The sequence below is a fragment of the Chionomys nivalis genome, chromosome X (genome assembly GCF_950005125.1).
Source record: "Chionomys nivalis chromosome X, mChiNiv1.1, whole genome shotgun sequence".
Taxonomy (NCBI): Eukaryota; Metazoa; Chordata; class Mammalia; order Rodentia; family Cricetidae; genus Chionomys; species Chionomys nivalis.
The window spans coordinates 116,921,056-116,941,690 of NC_080112.1; the positions used below are offsets into that span (position 1 = coordinate 116,921,056).

Consider the following 20,635-nt stretch of genomic DNA (forward strand, 5'->3'; position numbering starts at 1 on the left):
GAGCCCCTCTAGGTTCAAGTCTCTTGCCAACCATAAGATGGCTCCCTTAATTAGGATATACACTTCCCTGCTCCCATATCCACCCTTCCTATATCCCAACCATTCCATTCCACCAAGTTCCCCTCATCCTCCCCTTCTCACTTTTCTCTCCCCATCTCCCCTTACCCCCATCCCACCCCACCCCCAAGATCTCAATTTTTTGCCCAGCAATCTTGTCTACTTCCCATATCCAGGAGGATAACTATATGTTTTTCTTTGAGTTCACCTTCTTATTTAGCTTTTCTAAGATAACAAATTATAGGCTCAATGTCATTTATTTATGGCTAGAAACCAATTATAAGTGAGTCCATCCCATGTTTATCTTTTTGGGTCTCGGTTACCTCACTCAGGATAGTTGTTTTCTATTTCCATCCATTTGCATGCAAAATTCAAGATGTCATTGTTTTTTACCGCTGAGTAGTACTCTAATATGTATATATTCCACACTTTCTTCATCCATTCTTCCATTGAAGGGCATCTAGGTTGTTTCCAGGTTCTGGCTAATACAAATAGTGCTGCTATGAACATAGTTGAACAAATGCTTTTGTAATATGATAGGGCGTCTCTTGGGTATATTCCCAAGAGTGGTATTGCTGGGTCCTGGGGTAGGTTGATCCCGAACATCCTGAGAAACCACCAAACTGATTTCCAAAGTTATTGCACAAGTTTGCATTCCCACCAGCAATGGATGAGGGTACCCCTTACTCCATAACCTCTCCAGCAAAGGCTATCATTGGTGTTTTTGATTTTAGCCATTCTGACAGGTGTAAGATGGTATCTCACAGATATTTTGATTTGCATTTCCCTGATTGCTAAAGAGGTTGAGCATGACCTTAGTGTCTTTTGGCCATTTGAACTTCTTCTGTTGAGAATTCTCTGTTAAGCTCAGTGCCCCATTTTATAATTGGGTTGATTAGCCTTTTATGGTCTAGTTTCTTGAGTTCTTTATATGTTTTGGAGATCAGACCTTTGTCAGTTGCGGTTTTGGTGAAGATCCTCTCCCAGTCAGTAGGTGGCCTTTTTGTCTTAGTGACAGTGTGTTTTGCTTTACAGAAGCTTCTCAGTTTCAGGAGGTACCATTTATTCAATGTTGCCCTTAATGTCTATGTTGCTGGGGTTATACATAGGAAGCGATCTGCGGAGCCCATATGCTGTAGAGTACTTCCCACTTTTTCTTCTATCAGGTTCAGTGTGTTCAGATTGATATTGAGGTCTTTGATCCATTTCAACATGAGTTTTGTGCATGGTGATAGATATGGATCTATTTTCATTCTTCTACAGGTTGACATCCAGTTATGCCAGCACCATTTGTTGAAGATACTTTCTTTCTTACATTGTATACTTTTAGCTCCTTTGTCAAAAATCAGGTGCTCATAGGATTGATGGTTAAAATCCGGGTCTTCTATTCGATTCCATTGGTCGACTTCTCTGTTTTTAAGCGAATAGCAAACTGTTTTCAATACTGTAGCTCTGTAATAGAGTTTGAAGTCAGGGATGGTAATGCCTCCAGAAGTTCCTTTATTGTATAAGATTGTTTTGGCTATCCCAGGTTTTTTGTTTTTCCATATTAAGTTGATTATTGTCTTCTTAATATCTGTGAAGAATTTTGATGGGACCTTGATGGGGATTGCACTGAATCTATAAATTGCCTTTGGTAGAATTGCCATTTTTACTATGTTGATCCTCCCAATCCAAGAGCAAGGGAGATCCTTCCATTTTCTGGTATCCTCATCAATTTCTTTCTTCAAAGACTTAAAGATCTTGTCAAATAGATCTTTTACTTCCTTGGTTAGAGTTACCCCAAGATATTTTAGCCATTTGTGGGTATCGTGAAAGGTGACGCTTCTCTAATTTCCCTCTCTGCTTCCTTATCCTTTGTGTATAGGAGGGCAACTGATTTTTTGGAGTTGATCTTGTATTCTGCCACGTTACTAAAGGAGTTTATCAGCTGTAGGAGTTCTTTGGTAGAGTTTTTGGGGTTGCTTATGTACACTATCATATCATCTGCAAATAACGGAGGTTTGACTTCTTCCTTTCCAATTCGAATCCCCTTGATCCTCTGATGTTGTCTTATTGCTATTGCTAGAACTTCAAGCACTATATTGAAGGAAGAAAACACAAACAGAGGGCCAGCTGGACATGGAAAATCTAGGTAAATGAATAGAGACTACAGAAACAAGCATAACCAACTGAATATAAGAGATAGAAGAAAGAATCTCAGATTCTGAAGATACCGTAGAGAAAATAAACGCACTGATCAAAGAAAACAGCAAATCCAACAAACTCTCATCACAAAACATTCAGGAAATCTGGGATACAATAGAAAGACCAAACCTAAGAACAATAGGATTAGAGGAAGGAGAAGAAGTACATGTCAATGGTCCAGAAAATATATTTAATTAAATTATAGAAGAAAACTTTCCAACCTAAAGAAAGATATACCTATGAAGGTTCAAGAAGCATACAGAACACCGAATAGACTGGATCAAAAAAAATCCCCTCGCCATATAATAATCAAAACACAAATCATACAGAATAAAGATAGAATATTAAGAGCTGCAAAGGAAAAAGATCAAGTTACTTATAAAGGTAAACCTATCAGCCTTACACCTGACTTCTCTATGGAAACCATGAAAGCCAGAAGGTCCTGAATAGAGGTACTGCAGAAACTAAGAGACCATGGATGCAAGCCCAGACTGTATACCCAGCCAAGCCTTCGTTCACTATAAATGGAGAAAACAAAATTTTTCAGGATAAAAACAAATTTAAACAATATGTAGTCACAAATCCAGCCTTACAGAAAGTAATAGAAGGAAAATCACAAACCAAGGAGTCCAACAATGACCACAATAACTCAGACATCTAGAGACCCTTCACCAGCACAACTCAAAGAAGGGAAACACACAAACTCTACTACCAAAAAAATGAACGGAGTTAATAAGAACTGGTCATTAATATCACTTAATGTCAATGGACTCAACTCACCTATAAAAAGTCACAGGCTAAGAGATTGGATACGAAAACAGGACCCAACATTCTGCTGTTTACAAGAAACACACCTCAACCACAAAGATAGGCATCTATTCAGAGTAAAGGGATGGGAAAAGGTTTATCAAGCAAATGGACCTAAGAAACAAGCAGGTGTGGCCATACTAATTTCCAGCAAAGTTGACTTCAAACTAAAATCAATCAGAAGAGATGGAGAGGGACATTTTCTTTTCTTTCTTTCTTTCTTTTTTTTTTTTTTTTTGGTTTTTCGAGATAGGGTTTCTTTGTGGTTTTGGAGCCTGTCCTGGAACTAGCTCTTGTAGACCAGGCTAGTCTTGAACTCACAGAGATCTGACTGCCTCTGCCTCCCAAGTGCTGGGATTAAAGGTGTGTGCCACCACCGCCAGGCTGAGAGGGACATTTTATACTCATAACTGGAACAATTCATCAGGATGAAGTCTCAATCCTGAATATCTATGCACCTAATATAAAAGCACCCACTTATGTAAAAGAAACATTACTAAAACTCAAGGCAGGCATCAAACCACACACACTAATAGTAGGAGATTTCAACTCTCCTCTCTCACCAATGGACAGGTCAATCAGACAGAAACCTAACAGAAAAATAAGAGGATTAATGGAGGTAATGAATCAAATGGACTTAACAGACATCTATAGAACATTCCATCCAAATAGGAAAGAATATACCTTCTTCTCTGCAGCTCATGGAACCTTCTCGAAAATTGACCACATACTCAGTAACAAAGCAAACCTCCACAGTTACAAAAAAACATCAGTAACCACCTGTGTCTTATCGAATCACCATGGATTAAAGTTATAATTCAACAATAATGCTACCCCCAGAAAGCCAACAAACTCATGGAAACTGAACAGTGAACTACTGAACCACACCTGGATCAAGAAAGAAATAAAGAAAGAATTTAAAGTCTTCCTTGAATTCAATGAAAATAAACAACATATCCAAACCTATGGGTCACTATGAAAGCAGTGCTAAGAGGAAAGTTCATAGCACTAAGTGCCCACTTAAAGCAAATGGAGAAAACACACGTTGGAGTCTTAACAGCCCACCTGAAAGCTCTAGAAAAAAAAAGAAGCAGACGCACCTAGGAGGAGTAGACGACTGGAAATAATCAAACTGAGGGCTGAAATCAACAAAATATAAACACAGAAAACAATTGAAAGAATCAATGAAACAAAAAGCTGGTTCCTGGAGAAAATCAACAAGATTGATAAATGCCTATCCAAACTAATCAAACCTCAGAGAGATAACATGCAAATTAATAAGATCAGAAATGAAAAGGGGGACATAACCACAAACACAGAGGAAATTCAGAGAATCATTAGATATTACTACAAAAGCCTGTACGCCACAAAACTGGAAAATGTAAAAGAAATGGACACTTTTTTAGATAAATACCATATACCAAAGTTAAACCAGAACCAGGTAAACAATTTAAATAGACCTGTTAGTCACGAAGAAATAGAAGCTGTTATCAAAAACCTCCCTTCCAAAAAAAGGCCAGGACCAGATGGTTTCAGTGCAGAAGAGTCATTGCCAAATTCCTTTTATGAAGCTACAGTTACCCTGATACCAAAACCACACAAAGACTCAACCAAGAAAGAGAACTACAGGCCAATCTCACTCATGAACAAGGATGCAGAAATCCTCAATAAAATACTGGCAAACTGAATCCAAAAACACATTAGAAAAATTATCCATTATGATCAAGTAGGCTTCATCCCAGAGATGCAGGGCTGGTTCAACATACAAAATCTATCAATGTAATCCATCATATAAATAAACTGAAAGAAAAAAACCATATGAATTTGGCAATGACTCTTCTGTAGTAATAAGAGCGGCGGGGCTGCGTCCCTGGCACCCAGCCGCCCGCATGGCTAGATTATGCCCCAAAATAATTACACGGAAACTGTATTCTTTTAAACACTGCCTGGCCCATTAGTTCCAGCCTCTTGTTGGCTAGCTCTTACATATTGATCTAACCCATTTCTAATATTCTGTGTAGCACCACGAGCTGGCTTACCAGGAAAGATCTTAACCTGCATCAGTCTGGAGTGGGAGAATCATGGCGACTCACTGACTTGGCTTCTTTCTCCCAGCATTCTGTTCTGTCTACTCTGCCTACCTAATTTTCTGTCCTATTAAAGGGGCCAAGGCAGTTTCTTTATTACTTAACCAATGAAACAACAGATAGAAAGATGACCCACCTCCATCATTTCCCCTTTTTCAGTTTAAACAAAAAAGAAAGGCGTTCACTTTGACATAGTAAAATTACATATAACAGTTATCAAGCAAGAATTACAGTTACAATATTTATATCTATTTTATCTTTTATCATAACTAAGGAAAACTATAACTATAACTAACCATTCTTCAACTCCATCAAAGACTCCAGAAGGATATAATATTATCTAAGCAAACAAGAAGTCCAAAACTCTAGAAATGACAGAGACATCTCGCTGCCTGGACAGTCACCCAAAGTTCCTCTGTACCATTGGGGCATCCATCTTCGGCCTTCAGCCCATAGTATCCAGCAGACATTTCCATGAAGCAGGAAAATTCCAAAGACAGTTCAGTCACTTTCTGCTGTGTCCTGCAGAATGTCTCGCAGACTCTTTCATGAGTCAGGAACCCCGAAAGATCATCTCACCTTTAGGCAAGTTCAGCAGTCCTCTTTCTGCGGGTTCTTTGTTTCCAGTTCATGCATCAGTTCAGGCAAAAGCAGTTTTGTGCCCAAATGGCTAACCAACTCCATAAGGAGCCTCTTCGATTCCCATCTTCCTCTTGAAGTAGATTGGTGCTGCCAGGAGCAGACGTGTCTCATTGTCATGAAAAGTCCTAAGTTATTAAAACATTTAAATGCCATATTCTGCAGTCTTTGAAAGATATGAAGAATGCCTATCTAACTGAAATATATCTCTATATATCTAGAAAATCTAACTAACATGACTACAAATTTGACTATTATAGATTATTATCCATTAACAACCTATATTTTCTAATTGTACATTACATTTTTAAATGAACTGCACAATCACAATACCTTAATAAAGATCAGAAATACATATAACAAAATTGACCTTTAAATCATACCAATGCAAATCATTCATATCTATATCATATCCCCCTTTAAATGTAAAAGAACATTTTTAAACAATATTTGGGAATATGGGTGCAGTTTTTTCTCTCCAAACTGCTTCCTGCTGAATGGGGGCGTTTTTATTCAGGTCTTTCATGGTATAACCTGTGTGCCAGGTTCATCTCAGTGGGCAGTTGAGTGAAGCAATTTTTTGAGGGTGTTCACAGCAACCTTTCAGGAGGGTGTGGTCTATCATACCATATTGGGATAGAAGCAATTAACAGGGTCTCGTCCTCTGTGAAAACAAAAGAAGACCCTCTCCAAAGCATCATATCCTTAGACCCAAATTCTGAAGTCATAATACCTTTCTGATATCCATTCTGGTTCCACTTGGCAGCCCATATAATGAAATGTCTCTCATTACTTAGCTCCTTCACAGTCAAAAATTTTAAAGAAAACACAATAATACAAAGAATCCAGACTCTTTGTGAATTTTCCATTTTACGTGACTTATTTTTCTTTATTTCTTTTAATCTACAACTATCTGTACTGTCTCTTTAAAGACTTTACCCTATTTTTTTTTAACCATTAACTTTATTCTCTATATTTTTTCTTCTCTCTCTCTCACATCCAACACTGTGGTCCTTTATGTCTGAATCTGTTTTATTGTGAATCTGTACTTTTTTACTATCCAGGAGCATTTCTTAAAATGTTAAGCACTTCTTAAAAACTTAAGTTGTACTATGTACAGGTAATATGGTACAGCCTGTGTCCTGCCCAGTCTAAACCTTAACTGCACTGTTATTATGGTAATTACGGTACTTCCTGCCTGAGACCAGCACAGTTCAGCATGGCAGAGCTGAGCTGCTCCTGCCTCAGAGACATTTGGTGCCCCTGAGCCACACACAGTTCCAGGCACACAGCAGTCCACATTGCCATCAAGCAAGCCATAGCACTTTACTCCAAATGATCCATTCAAAAGCTCTGTCTCCCGCAGGAGCCAGACAGAGATCTCAATGGCGGCACAGCCCAGAAAGCCAGCATTTTAAAACAGCCAGTTTTTTTCCTGCTGTTGAGTCAGGACAATTTCTTTGCGGCACGCAACCCACAAACAGCAAAAAGCTGTCTTAAATTCTCTCTCTCTCCTTTTTAAGTCCTCTCAGGTTTTATGTGGAGTTCATTAGCACGTTGGGCGCCACTCTGTAGTAATAAGAGCGGTGGGGCTGCGTCCCTGGCACCCAGCCGCCCGCATGGCTAGCTTATGCCCCGAAATAATTACACAGAAACTGTATTCTTTTGAACATTAGCTCTAGCCTCTTATTGGCTAGCTCTTACATATTGATGTAACCCATTTCTAATATTCTGTGTAGCACCACGAGCTGGCTTACCAGGAAAGATCTTAACCTGCGTCAGTCTGGAGTGGGAGAATCATGGCGACTCACTGACTTGGCTTCTTTCTCCCAGCATTCTGTTCTGTCTACTCTGCCTACCTAATTTTCTGTCCTATTAAAGGGGCCAAGGCAGTTTCTTTATTACTTAACCAATGAAACAACAGATAGAAAGATGACCCACCTCCATCACTCTTTTGTTTCTATATTGTGAAATACATTAAGGAATATAGGTATTAGCTCTTCTTGGAAGTTCTGGTAGAATTCTGCAGTCTTCTACTCCTCCAGGGTGTGTCTGCTTCTTTTTTTTCTAGAGCTTTCAGGTGTGCTGTTAAGTCCCCAATGTATGCTTTCTCCGTTTTCTTTAAGTGGGCACTTAGTGCTATGAACTTTCCTCTGAGCACTGCTTTCATCGTGTCCCATAGGTTTGAGTATGTTGTCTCTTTAATTTCATTAAATTCAAGGAAGACTTTAATTTCTTTCTTAATTTCTTCCTTGACCAAGGTGTGGTTCAGTTGACTATTCAGTTTCCATGAGTTTGTCATCTTTCTGGGGGTAGCATTGTTGTTGCCTTCTAACTTTAATCCGTGGTGATCTGACAAGACACAGTTGGACACTGATATTTTTTTGTATCTGTGGAGGTTTCCTTTGTTTCCGAGTATGTGGTCAATTTTCGATAAGGTTCCATGAGTTGCAGAGAAGAAGGTATATTCTTTCCTATTTGGGTGGAGTGTTCTATAGATGTCTATTAAGTTCACTTGCTTCATTATCTCCAATAATTCTCTTAATTCTGTATTAGGTTTCTGTCTGATTGACCTGTCCTTTGATGAGAGAGGTGTGTTGAAGTCTCCTACTACTAGTGTGTGTGGTTTGATGTCTGCCTTGAGTTCTAGTAATATTTCTTTTACATAAGTGGGTGCTTTTATATTAGGAGCGTAGATATTCAGGATTGAGACTCCATCCTGATGAATTGTTCCTGTTATGAGTATAAAGTGTCCATCTCAATCTCTTCTGATTGATTTTCGTTTGAAGTCCGTTTTGTTAGAAATTATTATGGCCACACCTGCTTTTTTCTTAGAGCCATTTGCTTGAAAAACCTTTTCCCAACCCTTTCCTCTGAGTAGATGCCTGTCTTTGTGGTTGAAATGTGTTTTTTGTAAACAGCAAAATGTTGGATCCTGTTTTCGTATCCAATCTCTTAGCTTGTGCCTTTTCATAGGTGAATTGAGACCATTAATATTAAGTGATATTAATGACCAGTGGTTGTTTACTCTGGTTATTCTTATTGTTTTTGGTAGTAGAGTTTGTGTGTCTCCTTTCTTTGAGTTGTGCTGGTGAAGGGTCACTAGATGCCTGAGTTATTGTAGGCAGTGTTGGCAATGTTGGATTCCTTGGGTTGTGATTTTCCTTCTATTACTTTCTGTAGGGCTGGATTTGCGGCTACATATTGTTTAAATTTGTTCTTATCCTGGAATGTTTTGTTTTCTCCATTAATAGTGAACGAAAGCTTGGCTGGGTATAGTAGTTTGGGCTTGCATCCATGGTCTCTTAGTTTCTGCAGTACCTCTATTCAGGACCTTCTGGCTTTCATGGTTTCCATAGAGAAGTCAGGTGTAAGTCTGATCAGTTTACCTTTATAAGTTACTTGACCTTTTTCCTTTGCAGCTCTTAATATTCTTTCTTTAATCTGTTTTGTTTTTTGATTATTACATGGTGAGGGGATTTTTTTTTGATCCAGTCTGTTTGGTGTTTTGTATGCTTCTTGAATATTCAAAGGAATGTCTTTCTTTATGTTGGGAAAGTTTTCTTCCATAATTTTGTTAAATATATTTCCTGGGCCTTTGAGCTGTGACTCTTCTCCTTCTTCCATCCCTATTATTCTTAGGTTTGGTCTTTTTATTGTGTCCCATATTTCCTGAATGTTTTGTGATGAGAATTTGTTGGCTTTGCTGTTTTCTTTGATCAGTGTGATTATTTTCTCTATGATGTCCTCAGAATCTGAGATTCTTTCTTCTATCTCTTGTATTCTATTGATTATGCTTGTTTCTGTAGACTCTGCTCGTTGACCTAGATTTTCCATATCCAGCCGGTCCACAGTTTCTGTTTTCTTCCTTGCATCCATTTCAGTTTTCAATTCTTGAACTGTTTCCATTACCTGTTTGATCATTTTTTCTTGGTTTCCCAGGGTATCATTTACGTATTTACTCATATCTTCAAACTTTTTGTTATATTTCTCATCCATTTCTATAAGGGCATTTTTTACATGTTGTTTAAGGGACTCTATTGCTTTGATAAAGTCAATTTTTCCACTTCTGTGTTAGGGTGTTCAAGTCCTTCTGTTGTAAGATCATGGGTTCTGGTGTTTTCATGTTGTTTTTCAGATTGTTGGGTGAATTCTTGCCTTGGCGCCTGCCCATCTCCTCCTATCGATGCTATCTAATGGGTCTTTTTAAACAGGATCAGGGGAGGAAGAGGAAGTGAGCTCAGATGCAGGGCAGCTCCTCTCAGGGCCAGACGCGATGAAGCAGGCCGCCAGGTCACACATGCTGAATCTTTCCCACTCTAGCGCGTGAACTCTGTAGATGACAATGTCCCATCTCAACGTCAAGAGGTCAGACAGGCTTTGTTAACGAACTACCCAACCAGCATGGAGATCTGTTCTCGGCGCCAGGAGAGCCATCTTTGGGGTGAGTTTCTGACCCGCGGCAGCAGCCCGGGGCAGGGAACTCAGAAGTTCCTCATCCCCCCCTCCCATACTTCCTGGGCTCCCTGCAGGGTCTCTACTCCCCGCATACTGCCTCTCTCTTCCTATCCCACCCAGCTTGCATCCAGAACCCTCCTCCCTTCTGCCTGCCTTCCCACTTTGGGCACATAACACCACCCAGCTCTGCCTGCCTGGGCGCTGTGGTTGAATCCTCAGGGCAAGTGGGCGGGCGGGAGTTCCTGTGTGTCAATAACCTGCCTGCACCAAGCAAGGTAGGCGCTTTGTTTACGAACTACCCAACCAGCACGGAGATCTGATATTGGCACCAGGAGAGACATCACTGGAGCACCAGGAGAGCCATCACTGGGGAGTGCCACCACTGGGAAGGTACATCAGTAGGCAAGGAGACCTGATCCTGTTAAAGAAGATCCATAGGGGAGCACTCAGAGGAAGAGATGGGCAGGCGCCAATGCAAGAATTCACCCAACAATCTGAAAAACAATATGAAACCATCAGAACCCAGTGACCTCACAACAGGAGGACATGAACACCTTAATCAAGAAGAAGTAGAAAAAATTGACTTTATGAAAGTGATTGACGCCCTTAAACAGCATGTAAAAGATGCCCTTATAGAAATGGATGAGAAGTACAACAGAAAGTTTGAAGAACTGAGTAAATCAGTGAATGATACCCTAGGAAACCAAGGAAAAACAATCAAACAGATAATGGAAACAGTTCAAGACTTGAAAACTGAAATGGAGGCAAAGAAGAAAACACAAACAGAGAGCCGGCTAGACATGGAAAATCTAGGTAAACAAATAGAGACTACAGAAACAAGCATAACCAACTGAATACAAGAGATAGAAGAAAGAATCTCAGATTCTGAAGATACCATAGAGAAAATAAACACGCTGATCAAAGAAAACAGCAAGGCCAACAAACTCTCATCACAATACATTCAGGAAATATGGGATACAATAGAAAGACCAAACCTAAGAATAATAGGAGTAGAAGAAGGGGAAGAAGCACAGCTCAATGGTCCAGAAAATATATTTAATAAAATTATAGAAGAAAACTTTCCCAACCTAAAGAAAGATATACCTATGAATGTTCAAGAAGCATACAGAACACCAAATAGGCTGGATCAAAAAAAAATCCCCTCGCCATATAATAATCAAAACACAAAGCATACAGAATAAAGAAAGAATATTAAGAGCTGCAAAGGAAAAAGGCCAAGTTACTTATAAAGGTAAACCTATCAGACTTACACCTGACTTCTCTATGGAAACCATGAAATCCAGAAGGTCCTGGATAGATGTATTGCAGAAACTAAGAGACCATGGATGCAAGCCCAGACTATTATACCCAGCCAAGCTTTCGTTCACTATAAATGGAGAAAACAAAATTTTCCAAGATAAAAACAAATTTAAACAATATGTAGCCACAAATCCAGCCTTACAGAAAGTAATAGAAGGAAAATCACTAACCAAGGAGTCCAACAATGACCACAATAACTCAGACATCTAGAGACCCTTCACCAGCGCAACTCAAAGAAGGGAAACACACAAACTCTACTACTAAAAAAGTGACCGGAGTTAACAACCATTGGTCATTAATTTCACTTAATGTCAATGGACTCAACTCACCTATAAAAAGTCACAGGCTAAGAGATTGGATACGAAAACAGGACCCAACATTCTGCTGTTTACAAGAAACACACCTCAACCACAAAGACAGGCACCTACTCAGAGTAAAGGGCTGGGATAAGGCTTATCAAGCAAATGGACATAAGAAACAAGCAGGTGTGGCCATACTAATTTCTAACAAAGTTGACTTCAAACTTAAATCAATCAGAAGAGATGGAGAGGGACATTTTCTACTCATATCAGGAACAGTTCATCAGTATGAAGTCTCAATCCTGAATATCTATGCACCTAATATAAAAGCACCCACGTACGTAAAAGAAACATTGCTAAAACTCAAGCCAGACATCAAACCACACACACTAATAGTAGGAGACTTCAACACTCCTCTCTCACCAATGGACAGGTCAATTAGACAGAAACCTAACAGAGAAATAAGAGAATTAATGGAGGTAATGAATCAAATGGACTTAACAGACATCTATAGAATATTCCACCCAAATAGGAGAGAATATACCTTCTTCTCTCCAGCTCATGGAACCTTCTCGATAATTGACCACATACTCGGTAACAAAGCAAACATCCAGAGTTACAAAAAAATATTAGTAACCACCTGTATCTTATCAGATCACCATGGATTAAAGCTAGAATTCAACAACAATGCTACCCCCAGAAAGCTAACAAACTCATGGAAACTGAACAGTCAACTACTGAACCATACCTGGATTAAGGAAGAAATAAAGAAAGAAATTAAAGTCTTCCTTGAATTCAATGAAAATAAAGAAACAACATACTCAAACATATGGGACACTATGAAAGCAGTCCTAAGAGGAAAGTTCATAGCACTAAGTGCCCACTTAAAGAAAACAGAGAAAACACACATTGGAGATTTAACAGCCCACCTGAACGCTCTAGAAAAAAAGAAGCAGACTCATGTAGGAGGAGTAGAAGACTGGAAATAATCAAACTGAGGGCTGAAATCAACAAAATAGAAACACAGAAAACAATTGAAAGAATCAATGAAACAAAAAGCTGGTTCCTGGAGAAAATCAACAAGATTGATAAACCCCTATCCAAACTAATCAAACGGCAGAGAGAGAATTTGAAAATTAATAAGATCAGAAATGAAAAGGGGGACATAACCACAGACACAGAGGAAATTCAGAGAATCATTAGATATTACTACAAAAGCCTGTATGCCACAAAACTGGAAAATGTAAAAGAAATGGACACTTTTTTAGATAAATACCATATACCAAAGTTAAACCAGGACCAGGTGAACAACACGAAGAATTAGAAGCTGTTATCAAAAACCTCCCTTCCAAAAAAAGTCCCGGACCAGATGGTTTCAATGCGGAATTCTACCAGATCTTCCAAGAAGACCTAATACCTATACTCCTTAATGTATTTCACAATATAGAAACAGAGAAGTCATTGCCAAATTCCTTTTATGAACCTGCAGTTACTCTGATACCAAAACCACACAAAGACTCAACCAAGAAAGAGAATTACAGGCCAATCTCACTCATGAACATCTACGCAAAAATCCTCAACAAAATACTGGCAAATCAAATCCAAGAACACATTAGAAAAATTATCCATTATGATCAAGTAGGCTTCATCCCAGAGATGCAGGGCTGGTTCAACATACGCAAATCTATCAATGTAATCCATCATATAAATAAACTGAAAGAAAAAAACCATATAATCGTTTCATTAGATGCTGAAAAAGCATTTGACAAAATTCAACATCCCTTTATGTTGATATCATAAAGGGGGAGAGGGGCGGGAGGAGGGGAGGGAAATGGGAGGAAGGGAGGGAAATGGGAGGCGGGAAGGAGGTGGAAAAATTTTTTTCAATAAAAAAAAAAAAACAAAAAACCAGGATCAGGTTTCCCTGCTGGCCAGGGGCCCCACTTACAAAATGCCCTCACTCCGTTTCCTGGCACCCGTCACAGGCCAAGATCCCTCTCACCACTCAGAAGGGTCTTCAGGAACAGGACCAGGCTCCCTGTTTGCCAGGGACCTTGCCAACAAAAGGTCTCCCACTCTGCAGGCCAGCCACCAAAACAGAGAAACTCCGGCGTCCCTCTGCCCCGAGTTCCCAACCCCGAGCCCAAACAGGCTGAACTGGGTGATCCTGTGGCCCCATGGAAGGGAGGGAGAGTGAAGGAGACCCTGGGCGCAAGCTGGGATGGGCCAGGGAGAAGGAGATGGCAGCAGAGGAGGAGCAGCCCCAGCAGAGGGGATCAGCCCTTGCAGACTAACCGGAGGGGTCAAGGGGGTTGGGGAATGCCCCCACTCTGTTTCCTATGTCCCGCTGTGGGCCAAGAACACTCTCCCCACCCAGGAGGGTCTTCAGGGACAGGACCAGGCTCCCCGTTCACCAGTGACCTCGCCAATAAAAGGCCTACCACTCTGCAGGCCAGGCCCCAAAAAACCTACTTGATTTAATTGTAGTGGGACGATCTGCTCTCAGTGTGGGCTTCACTGTTTCATGCTTGGACTATCTGCATCTGCCGTGTCTCTGTGCTGGTCTCCGCAGCGTCTGCGCGCCTGTCTCTGCCTGCTGCATCTTTTTGAGTATATTTTATATAATATCTTTTCTGTTGTTTTTATTTAAAAATTCTTTCTAAATTGTATATTGTTTGAACAACTGTAAAGTTCTACTTTATTATTTTGTATATTATATTCGATGTTTGTTTTAGGTATGACATTACCCCACTGAGTGTAGAAGTTGTACTCCTACATTGAATAACTTCAAATTTTCAATGATCTCATACTCTGAATAATCTGTCAACATTACAACTTTCTTTCTAGGTTCACATTTATTTCTTCAGTTTGAACTTTGGTCAGTCACGTAATTTTCAACTGTTTGTGAATTATTTATGTACTTATTATTTCAGTTTTAGTTAATTATTTTATGGTATGACCATATTTAGAATTTCAGCCAAGGAACTTATGGAGAGATTATTTAGACTGGTGTAAATTCTATCTTGATGAAACTTTGTGCGTAGTCTAAAACATGAGACTTTTGAATTATTGAGTATTCTATAAAACTCGATTTGATCATGTGTTTGAAAGATAGCTTAAAAAAGAAACTGAGTTATTGGCTAAATTTAACTCTGTAAGATTCTGCAACTGCAAGACATATATGTCACAATTAGACCCTGCCTACATGCAGTAGAATACATTGTAATCTTGTGGTTTGACTCTACAAGCCTTGGATACTCTGTCCAGGGACTACATCTAGGGAGGGCTCCCAGTTGTAGTCCTGGGGTCATGAGCATACAGCACTAGTATTTATTTGATAAAGCCTCTTCTTATTAATATTTACTCATGGTCACGGTGAATCTCTGAGTGATCCCAGACCCACAACATTTTGTTCAATTTTAACATGGTAGCTTCTATTTTACTCATTATATTTTCTTTTATTATGACTCCTTAGACGCCTGTATGTTTGTATACATTATACATATAATATGTAATATATGCAATACTTTATTAATTCTTTGGGAATTACACAACATGCATCCCAGTTCTGCTCATTTCCCAGCCCCTCTATATCCTCCCTTCACCAGTGTGGTGTCCTACTGGAAAAGAAAATTTTAAAAATACCAAACCAATCAATGAACCAACCAACCAAACAAAAAACCCCAAATCACTCCTCTGTCTTTCCTGCCACTCCAATTATTTTAGTGGCCTCGGGAGCTGTGGTGTGACATGCAGTAAACCTTTTTGTCCAATCAGACCCATCCAAAAACATTCATTGTGATGAGTGATTGGTCTGGTTAATGGTCTCTGGTATCTGGACCCTCAGTGAAGCTCCTCTCCAATATCCCGCAGCTGCCCTAAGTCATGGAGATCCTGCAGAACCAGTCCTTCACAAGTGCCAGCAGGACCTAGATGGGCAGATGCTGCGGTGGGCAACTCAAAGCCCTGATTTTACCCTGGGTCGTAGGTGACCTGGTCGGTCCTGGAACCTGGAGCTGCCCCCTCAGGTGATCCTTGGAGCCAGCTCTCCTACACCCATTCCATCAGGGTCAGCTGTTGCATGCCTGTGTTGAGGGTGGAGCCATCTCTCCTGAGTGCAGGGACCAGCCCTCCATGCCTGGGCCACTGGGGTCAGCTCGCCTGTGAGTGTCGGGGTCAGCTCTCTTGCTACAGTGTCTAGCAAGGTTCAGGGCCAACTTTGCTGGGGCTAGTGAAGTGTATCGGCGTAAATAAAGGCAGATAGAAATTATAAGAATATTTTGAGCTTTAATTAGGGAAAAAACTCACAGAACGCATGGTTCCAGAGGAGAACAGGAAAGCAGAAGGGCCGGGGAGTGCACACCAGCAATATTTATTAGTAAAAAATATCCTCAGGTGATTGGCTGGGGCTACCCCTACAGTGAAGGTCAGGGCTGGCTCAGCATGGCCCTTGGCTTTCATCATGCATGCCCTGCTATGGTAACATAGACCACAGACATCAAGACAGAGCCCAGATACAACAGGACCACGGATCCAGACATGGCCTTCTGCATTGTCTCTGGCTCAGATGTCACCATGGCACCTGTGGCAGCTCAGGTCATCCAGTTCAGTATGGCCCCAGCAGCAGCACGGCTCTCAGACGCCAACATAGTTTGAGGTAGCTAACCAGACCCTAGGCATCAGCACGACCCTCTCAGATCAGCTGCTGGCAGCAGCTTCACCCTGGGAAACCAGCATGGCCTCAGGTGGCAGACTAGACCCCAGAAAACTTCATGGCCCTTGGTGTTAACAGAAGCCATGGACATCAACTCAGACCCTGCCTGCCATAGGGACATGGACACACACATGGCCCTCAGCAGCTACTCGGGCCTGTATGACAGGAAGGCCCTGGGTGGCAGCAGAGGTTACTCAGCTCAGCATGGCTCTGGAAGCTCGCACACCAACAAGGTCCCAGATTGCAGCCCAGGCCCTGAGCATCCCTGTGGCCTTTGGTGACAACATAGGACATGGACTTCAACACAGACCCTGGCTGCAGTTCTGACATGGACCCAGAATGGTCCTTGGCAGCAGGAACACATGGACGCCACCAAGACCCTAGGTGGTAGCACAGGTACTCAGATTGGCATGGTTCCAGCAAGAGCATAACCCAGGGACACAAACACAACCCAGGTGGTAGCCCAGACACCAGGCATATGCATGACCTTCAGTGGTAGCAGGAGCCATGGACATCAACACAGAGACCCTGGCCACTCTCCCAGACATGGCCTTCAGCAGCATCTCAGTCCCTGATATCACAATGGCACTGGTGGCAGTGCAGGCCACTCAGATCAGTACAGCCCCTGAAGTTGCGTGTTCCTCCAACAGGTGACAACCCAGACACAGGACATCCTGTGGCCTTTGATGATGGTACAACCCATGCATGTCAACACAGTCCCTGCCCGCAGTAGGACCATGGACCCACAGACCCTTGGTAGCAGCCTGGCCGGGTCTGGGTACCACCACGACCCTGGGTGGTTGGCAGGTCGCCCACAGCAACCTGCTCCTCACCCCCTTCACTCCTTCTGTTCTGCCTCTTTCTACAGCACATGAACCGTTCTGATTTGTTTCCTCCAATTTCTCCACCACATATTTGATCATCACAGCAACCCTCTCCTGTCCATGAATGTCTTCAGCAGGTCCAGGCTGGCCTGTCGGCGGCTTCCACCTACCTGAGCTGTTTTCAAAGAGGGGCACAAAGGGAATGTATCCAGATGGGAGGGTAAGTGTGGGGGGGGAACGGAAACCATAATCAGGATATGACAAAAAAAAATCTATTTTCATTAAACGGAAAAAAAAAAAGAATTGGTACAATGCCCCAAATAAAAGTTTTCATCACCATCAATACCGTCTGTGCCACCTTCTCCTTAGATTTCTTGTTTGCAGGGTTACTTCTCAATCTCTTGCTCAGAGGATCAAGTGAGCCTGAATCAAGAAGGCTCATGTGACCCACTTTCTCCCAATCACCATGTATTGGGAATATTCATCTATGCAAGCAACACTCATGACTTAGAAACGCTACCCCATGAAACTAGACTTTAAATGGAATTTACTGAAAAGTGTACATCATAGCCTACAAAACACCAGAAAGCAGGTGGAGGTTATGGGTTTATTGTTAACATGAGTGTTCAATTTCAGTTAATCTTGGCAATGGGCACATGGGTCACCAATTAGCCATTTGGCTCCTGAACGAAGGATGATGCCATTCTAGGAAGAATCTTCCTCAATGTCCCTAAGTATGAGGATATCTTCAACAGATGGTGTTATTTCTATCTGTACGAGTTTTTCCTTCCTGTCTTGTTCTCTCCGGTTGGCGAACCACACCTAAACTCAGAGGGAGACAAGATTGTTTTAGCATTGGCTTCCACCCCCAGAGCCGAGGGAGAGACATCACTTTAAGCACCTAACATGGAACTTTCTACTCAGCTCACAGAAGCAAGCCCCAGCTCTGTGTCAACCTCTGCAAACAGGGCCATGATTTAGTCTTTTTCCTGCAGTATAAACTCTTCAGTGGGGACTTCTACCCATGGTAAATCTGACCAGCATATTCTTTCATGTTATACAAAGTTCTCCAGCATCAGGATGAAGAATACTATGCCTGCTTCAGCGAGACTTCCAGAATCCTGCCCGGCACAATATTAATCTGTGTTGTAAGTGTTGTTCTTCCATATCTCTCAGTCCATGCCTCCTCTCAACCCTAATATAACTATTTGGCAATGTGTTTGGCTATATACAACACAGAATGCCAGAAAAATTAACATTAAGGGATACCACTATCATTCCAAGATAGGATCATTTTGTTCTTTATACAGTCTAGCCCTTTTAACCCTGATATTCCAGACACAAAATAGACGGGGACAATCAGAGTTAAAGGGGCAAGGAGTACTTCAGTAGGAGGCTAAGTGTCTGCCCAGCTGAGGGTCAACAACTGCATCCCAATGAACAACATAAGCTATGTAGGTTGCCCACCTAGAGATGATGTCCCTTTTATGTAGAGCTGTTTCAATTAAGGTTAAAATAGAGTTAAAGACAGCTTAGTTTTACAAGTGCTGTAATCTTAGCAATTGGGGGGTAGGGGTGGAGGCAAAAGAACCATGAGTTCTCGGACAGCAAGGGTTACACAGAGAGACCCTGTGCCAAAAAAAACAAAAAAAAAACAAAAAAAAAAACAAAAAAAACCCAAAAACACCCAACATTCAAAGAGGGAAAAAAAGGAAATGAAATTGATTCATTGAAAAGTGCCTAGGACAAGGCTAGCTAATGCCTAAGGAAGGCTATAGATTGTCTGTCCAATTGCTTTGTTTGGAATCACTGACCTTCAGTTTCGCTTCAGGCACTTTCAGAGCTCTTGCAAGTTCTTTCCTGTGTTAAGACAATTATGGATATTTATCATGCTGTGTTTTACATGCAATACAACATCATACATGAATTCTATGCCGTTTAAAATATGACCGTCCTCCCTCACACTTGACATTAACATTCATTCTCAGAGGCAGTCTTACTCTTGAAATGAATTCATTTCCTGCAAGTTTCTAAATGATAGAGACAAGTAATTTTAACAGACTATCGAAAATTAATAATAAATGTCAAAGTCTATGCTGAGCAAAGTATGCTAATTTAAACACAGCACTAGGGGAGGGGAAAGAGAAACCAAAAGGAGTTGATGGCTAGGTACACAGTCCCTGAAAAGATGACGAAACTACTGGTGAGGAGGTCACCCAACAAACTCTAAACCCCTAGCACTCGTGAACTTGATGTTAGTAAGTTGTTTGGGCCCACTAAACTCTGGTCTCTATATTTCACAGAAATTAAAATATGACTTGGAATGAGAGGTGTTGACTACGGACATTTGTTTCATGCCAGCACTACATGTTGGTACTGTGCTCGGCCCCCACACGGTTCATCCTCCCATGCCCACCATCAAAGGAGAAGACCCCTGTGACTTGGAGATGAGCAACAGGGCCTCGAAGAACAAAAGGACACCTCAACATGAGCTAGAGGCCAGGGAGGTTGGGGGGCTCTTGGTCCAAACCACATACCTGGCAGCCAAATTTGGGTACTGGGAATTTTCAAAGACCGATTCCATTTTCCTGATCTGGCACGGCGTGAAATGGAAGAGGTTTTGATGACCCCGCTGCCTCCGACGAATCCTTGCCACACCAGCCTCTGAGGTGTTCAGTTCTTCCGTGTCTACCTCCAAGGAAGAATCCGGGTGGCTACTGCTTTCTCTCACGTTGGCATCACTTTCCTTAGTTTCCCTGTCGCTATCCTGGCTCTGGGTATTCTCCCTGATTCTGAAATATATGTGACCTATATGGCCTCCACTATGGCCACTATCTGCCTCCATGGCTCCTGCTGAGGTGGAGGCCACATCTTCGGTTTCATAGACTATTTCCTCCTCATAATCTTTCGGAATATAATATTGATGCTCATAATAAAGCTTCTTGGCCATAACTACAACTGTGGACCTCAAACAGCACTCGGGTCCCGGGAATGACTGACTTCGAGGTCTAGAATCTCGGTACTGCTACCGACCAAACAATGAGAGGACAGGAGCAAAGGGTGACGTCAATGCGTCAATGCGCAGGTCCGCGCATGCTCCCCAGTTCTCCGGGGTCCTCACGCACGACGTCCAGGCACTCGCTTGCATGAAGGAGCTGAGGACACGGGTGCCCGCCATTCACTGCTGCCCTGACTGACTGTGCTGGCCCTTCTGCCCACTTGCTGAGGTAGGTGCTGTCTGTT

At 41.6% G+C, this 20,635-nt stretch overlaps 1 protein-coding gene across 1 annotated transcript; it reads right to left on the bottom strand.

Moving 5' to 3' along the window:
• Nucleotides 1-18,097: 18,097 nt before the first annotated feature.
• On the bottom strand, nt 18,098-20,342 carry LOC130868592 (homeobox protein Rhox13-like). The gene is made up of 3 exons (XM_057760752.1): nt 19,930-20,342; nt 19,207-19,252; nt 18,098-18,214 (listed from the first exon to the last, which is right to left on the bottom strand). The coding sequence occupies exons 1-3, from the start codon at nt 20,340-20,342 to the stop codon at nt 18,098-18,100; spliced, it is 576 nt and encodes a 191-aa protein (XP_057616735.1).
• Between the last annotated feature and the right edge of the window lie 293 nt (nt 20,343-20,635).

Bases quoted from the DNA above. Each gene is read 5' to 3' on its own strand.
- LOC130868592 (XM_057760752.1), bottom strand. From the start codon at position 20,342: ATGGCCAAGAAGCTTTATTATGAGCATCAATATTATATTCCGAAAGAT. The intron at 19,253-19,929 runs GTATGTGGTTTG...GTCTTAACACAG, and splicing joins TACCCAAATTTGGCTGCCAG to GAAAGAACTTGCAAGAGCTC. The intron at 18,215-19,206 runs GTCAGTGATTCC...CTCTGAGTTTAG, and splicing joins TGCCTGAAGCGAAACTGAAG to GTGTGGTTCGCCAACCGGAG.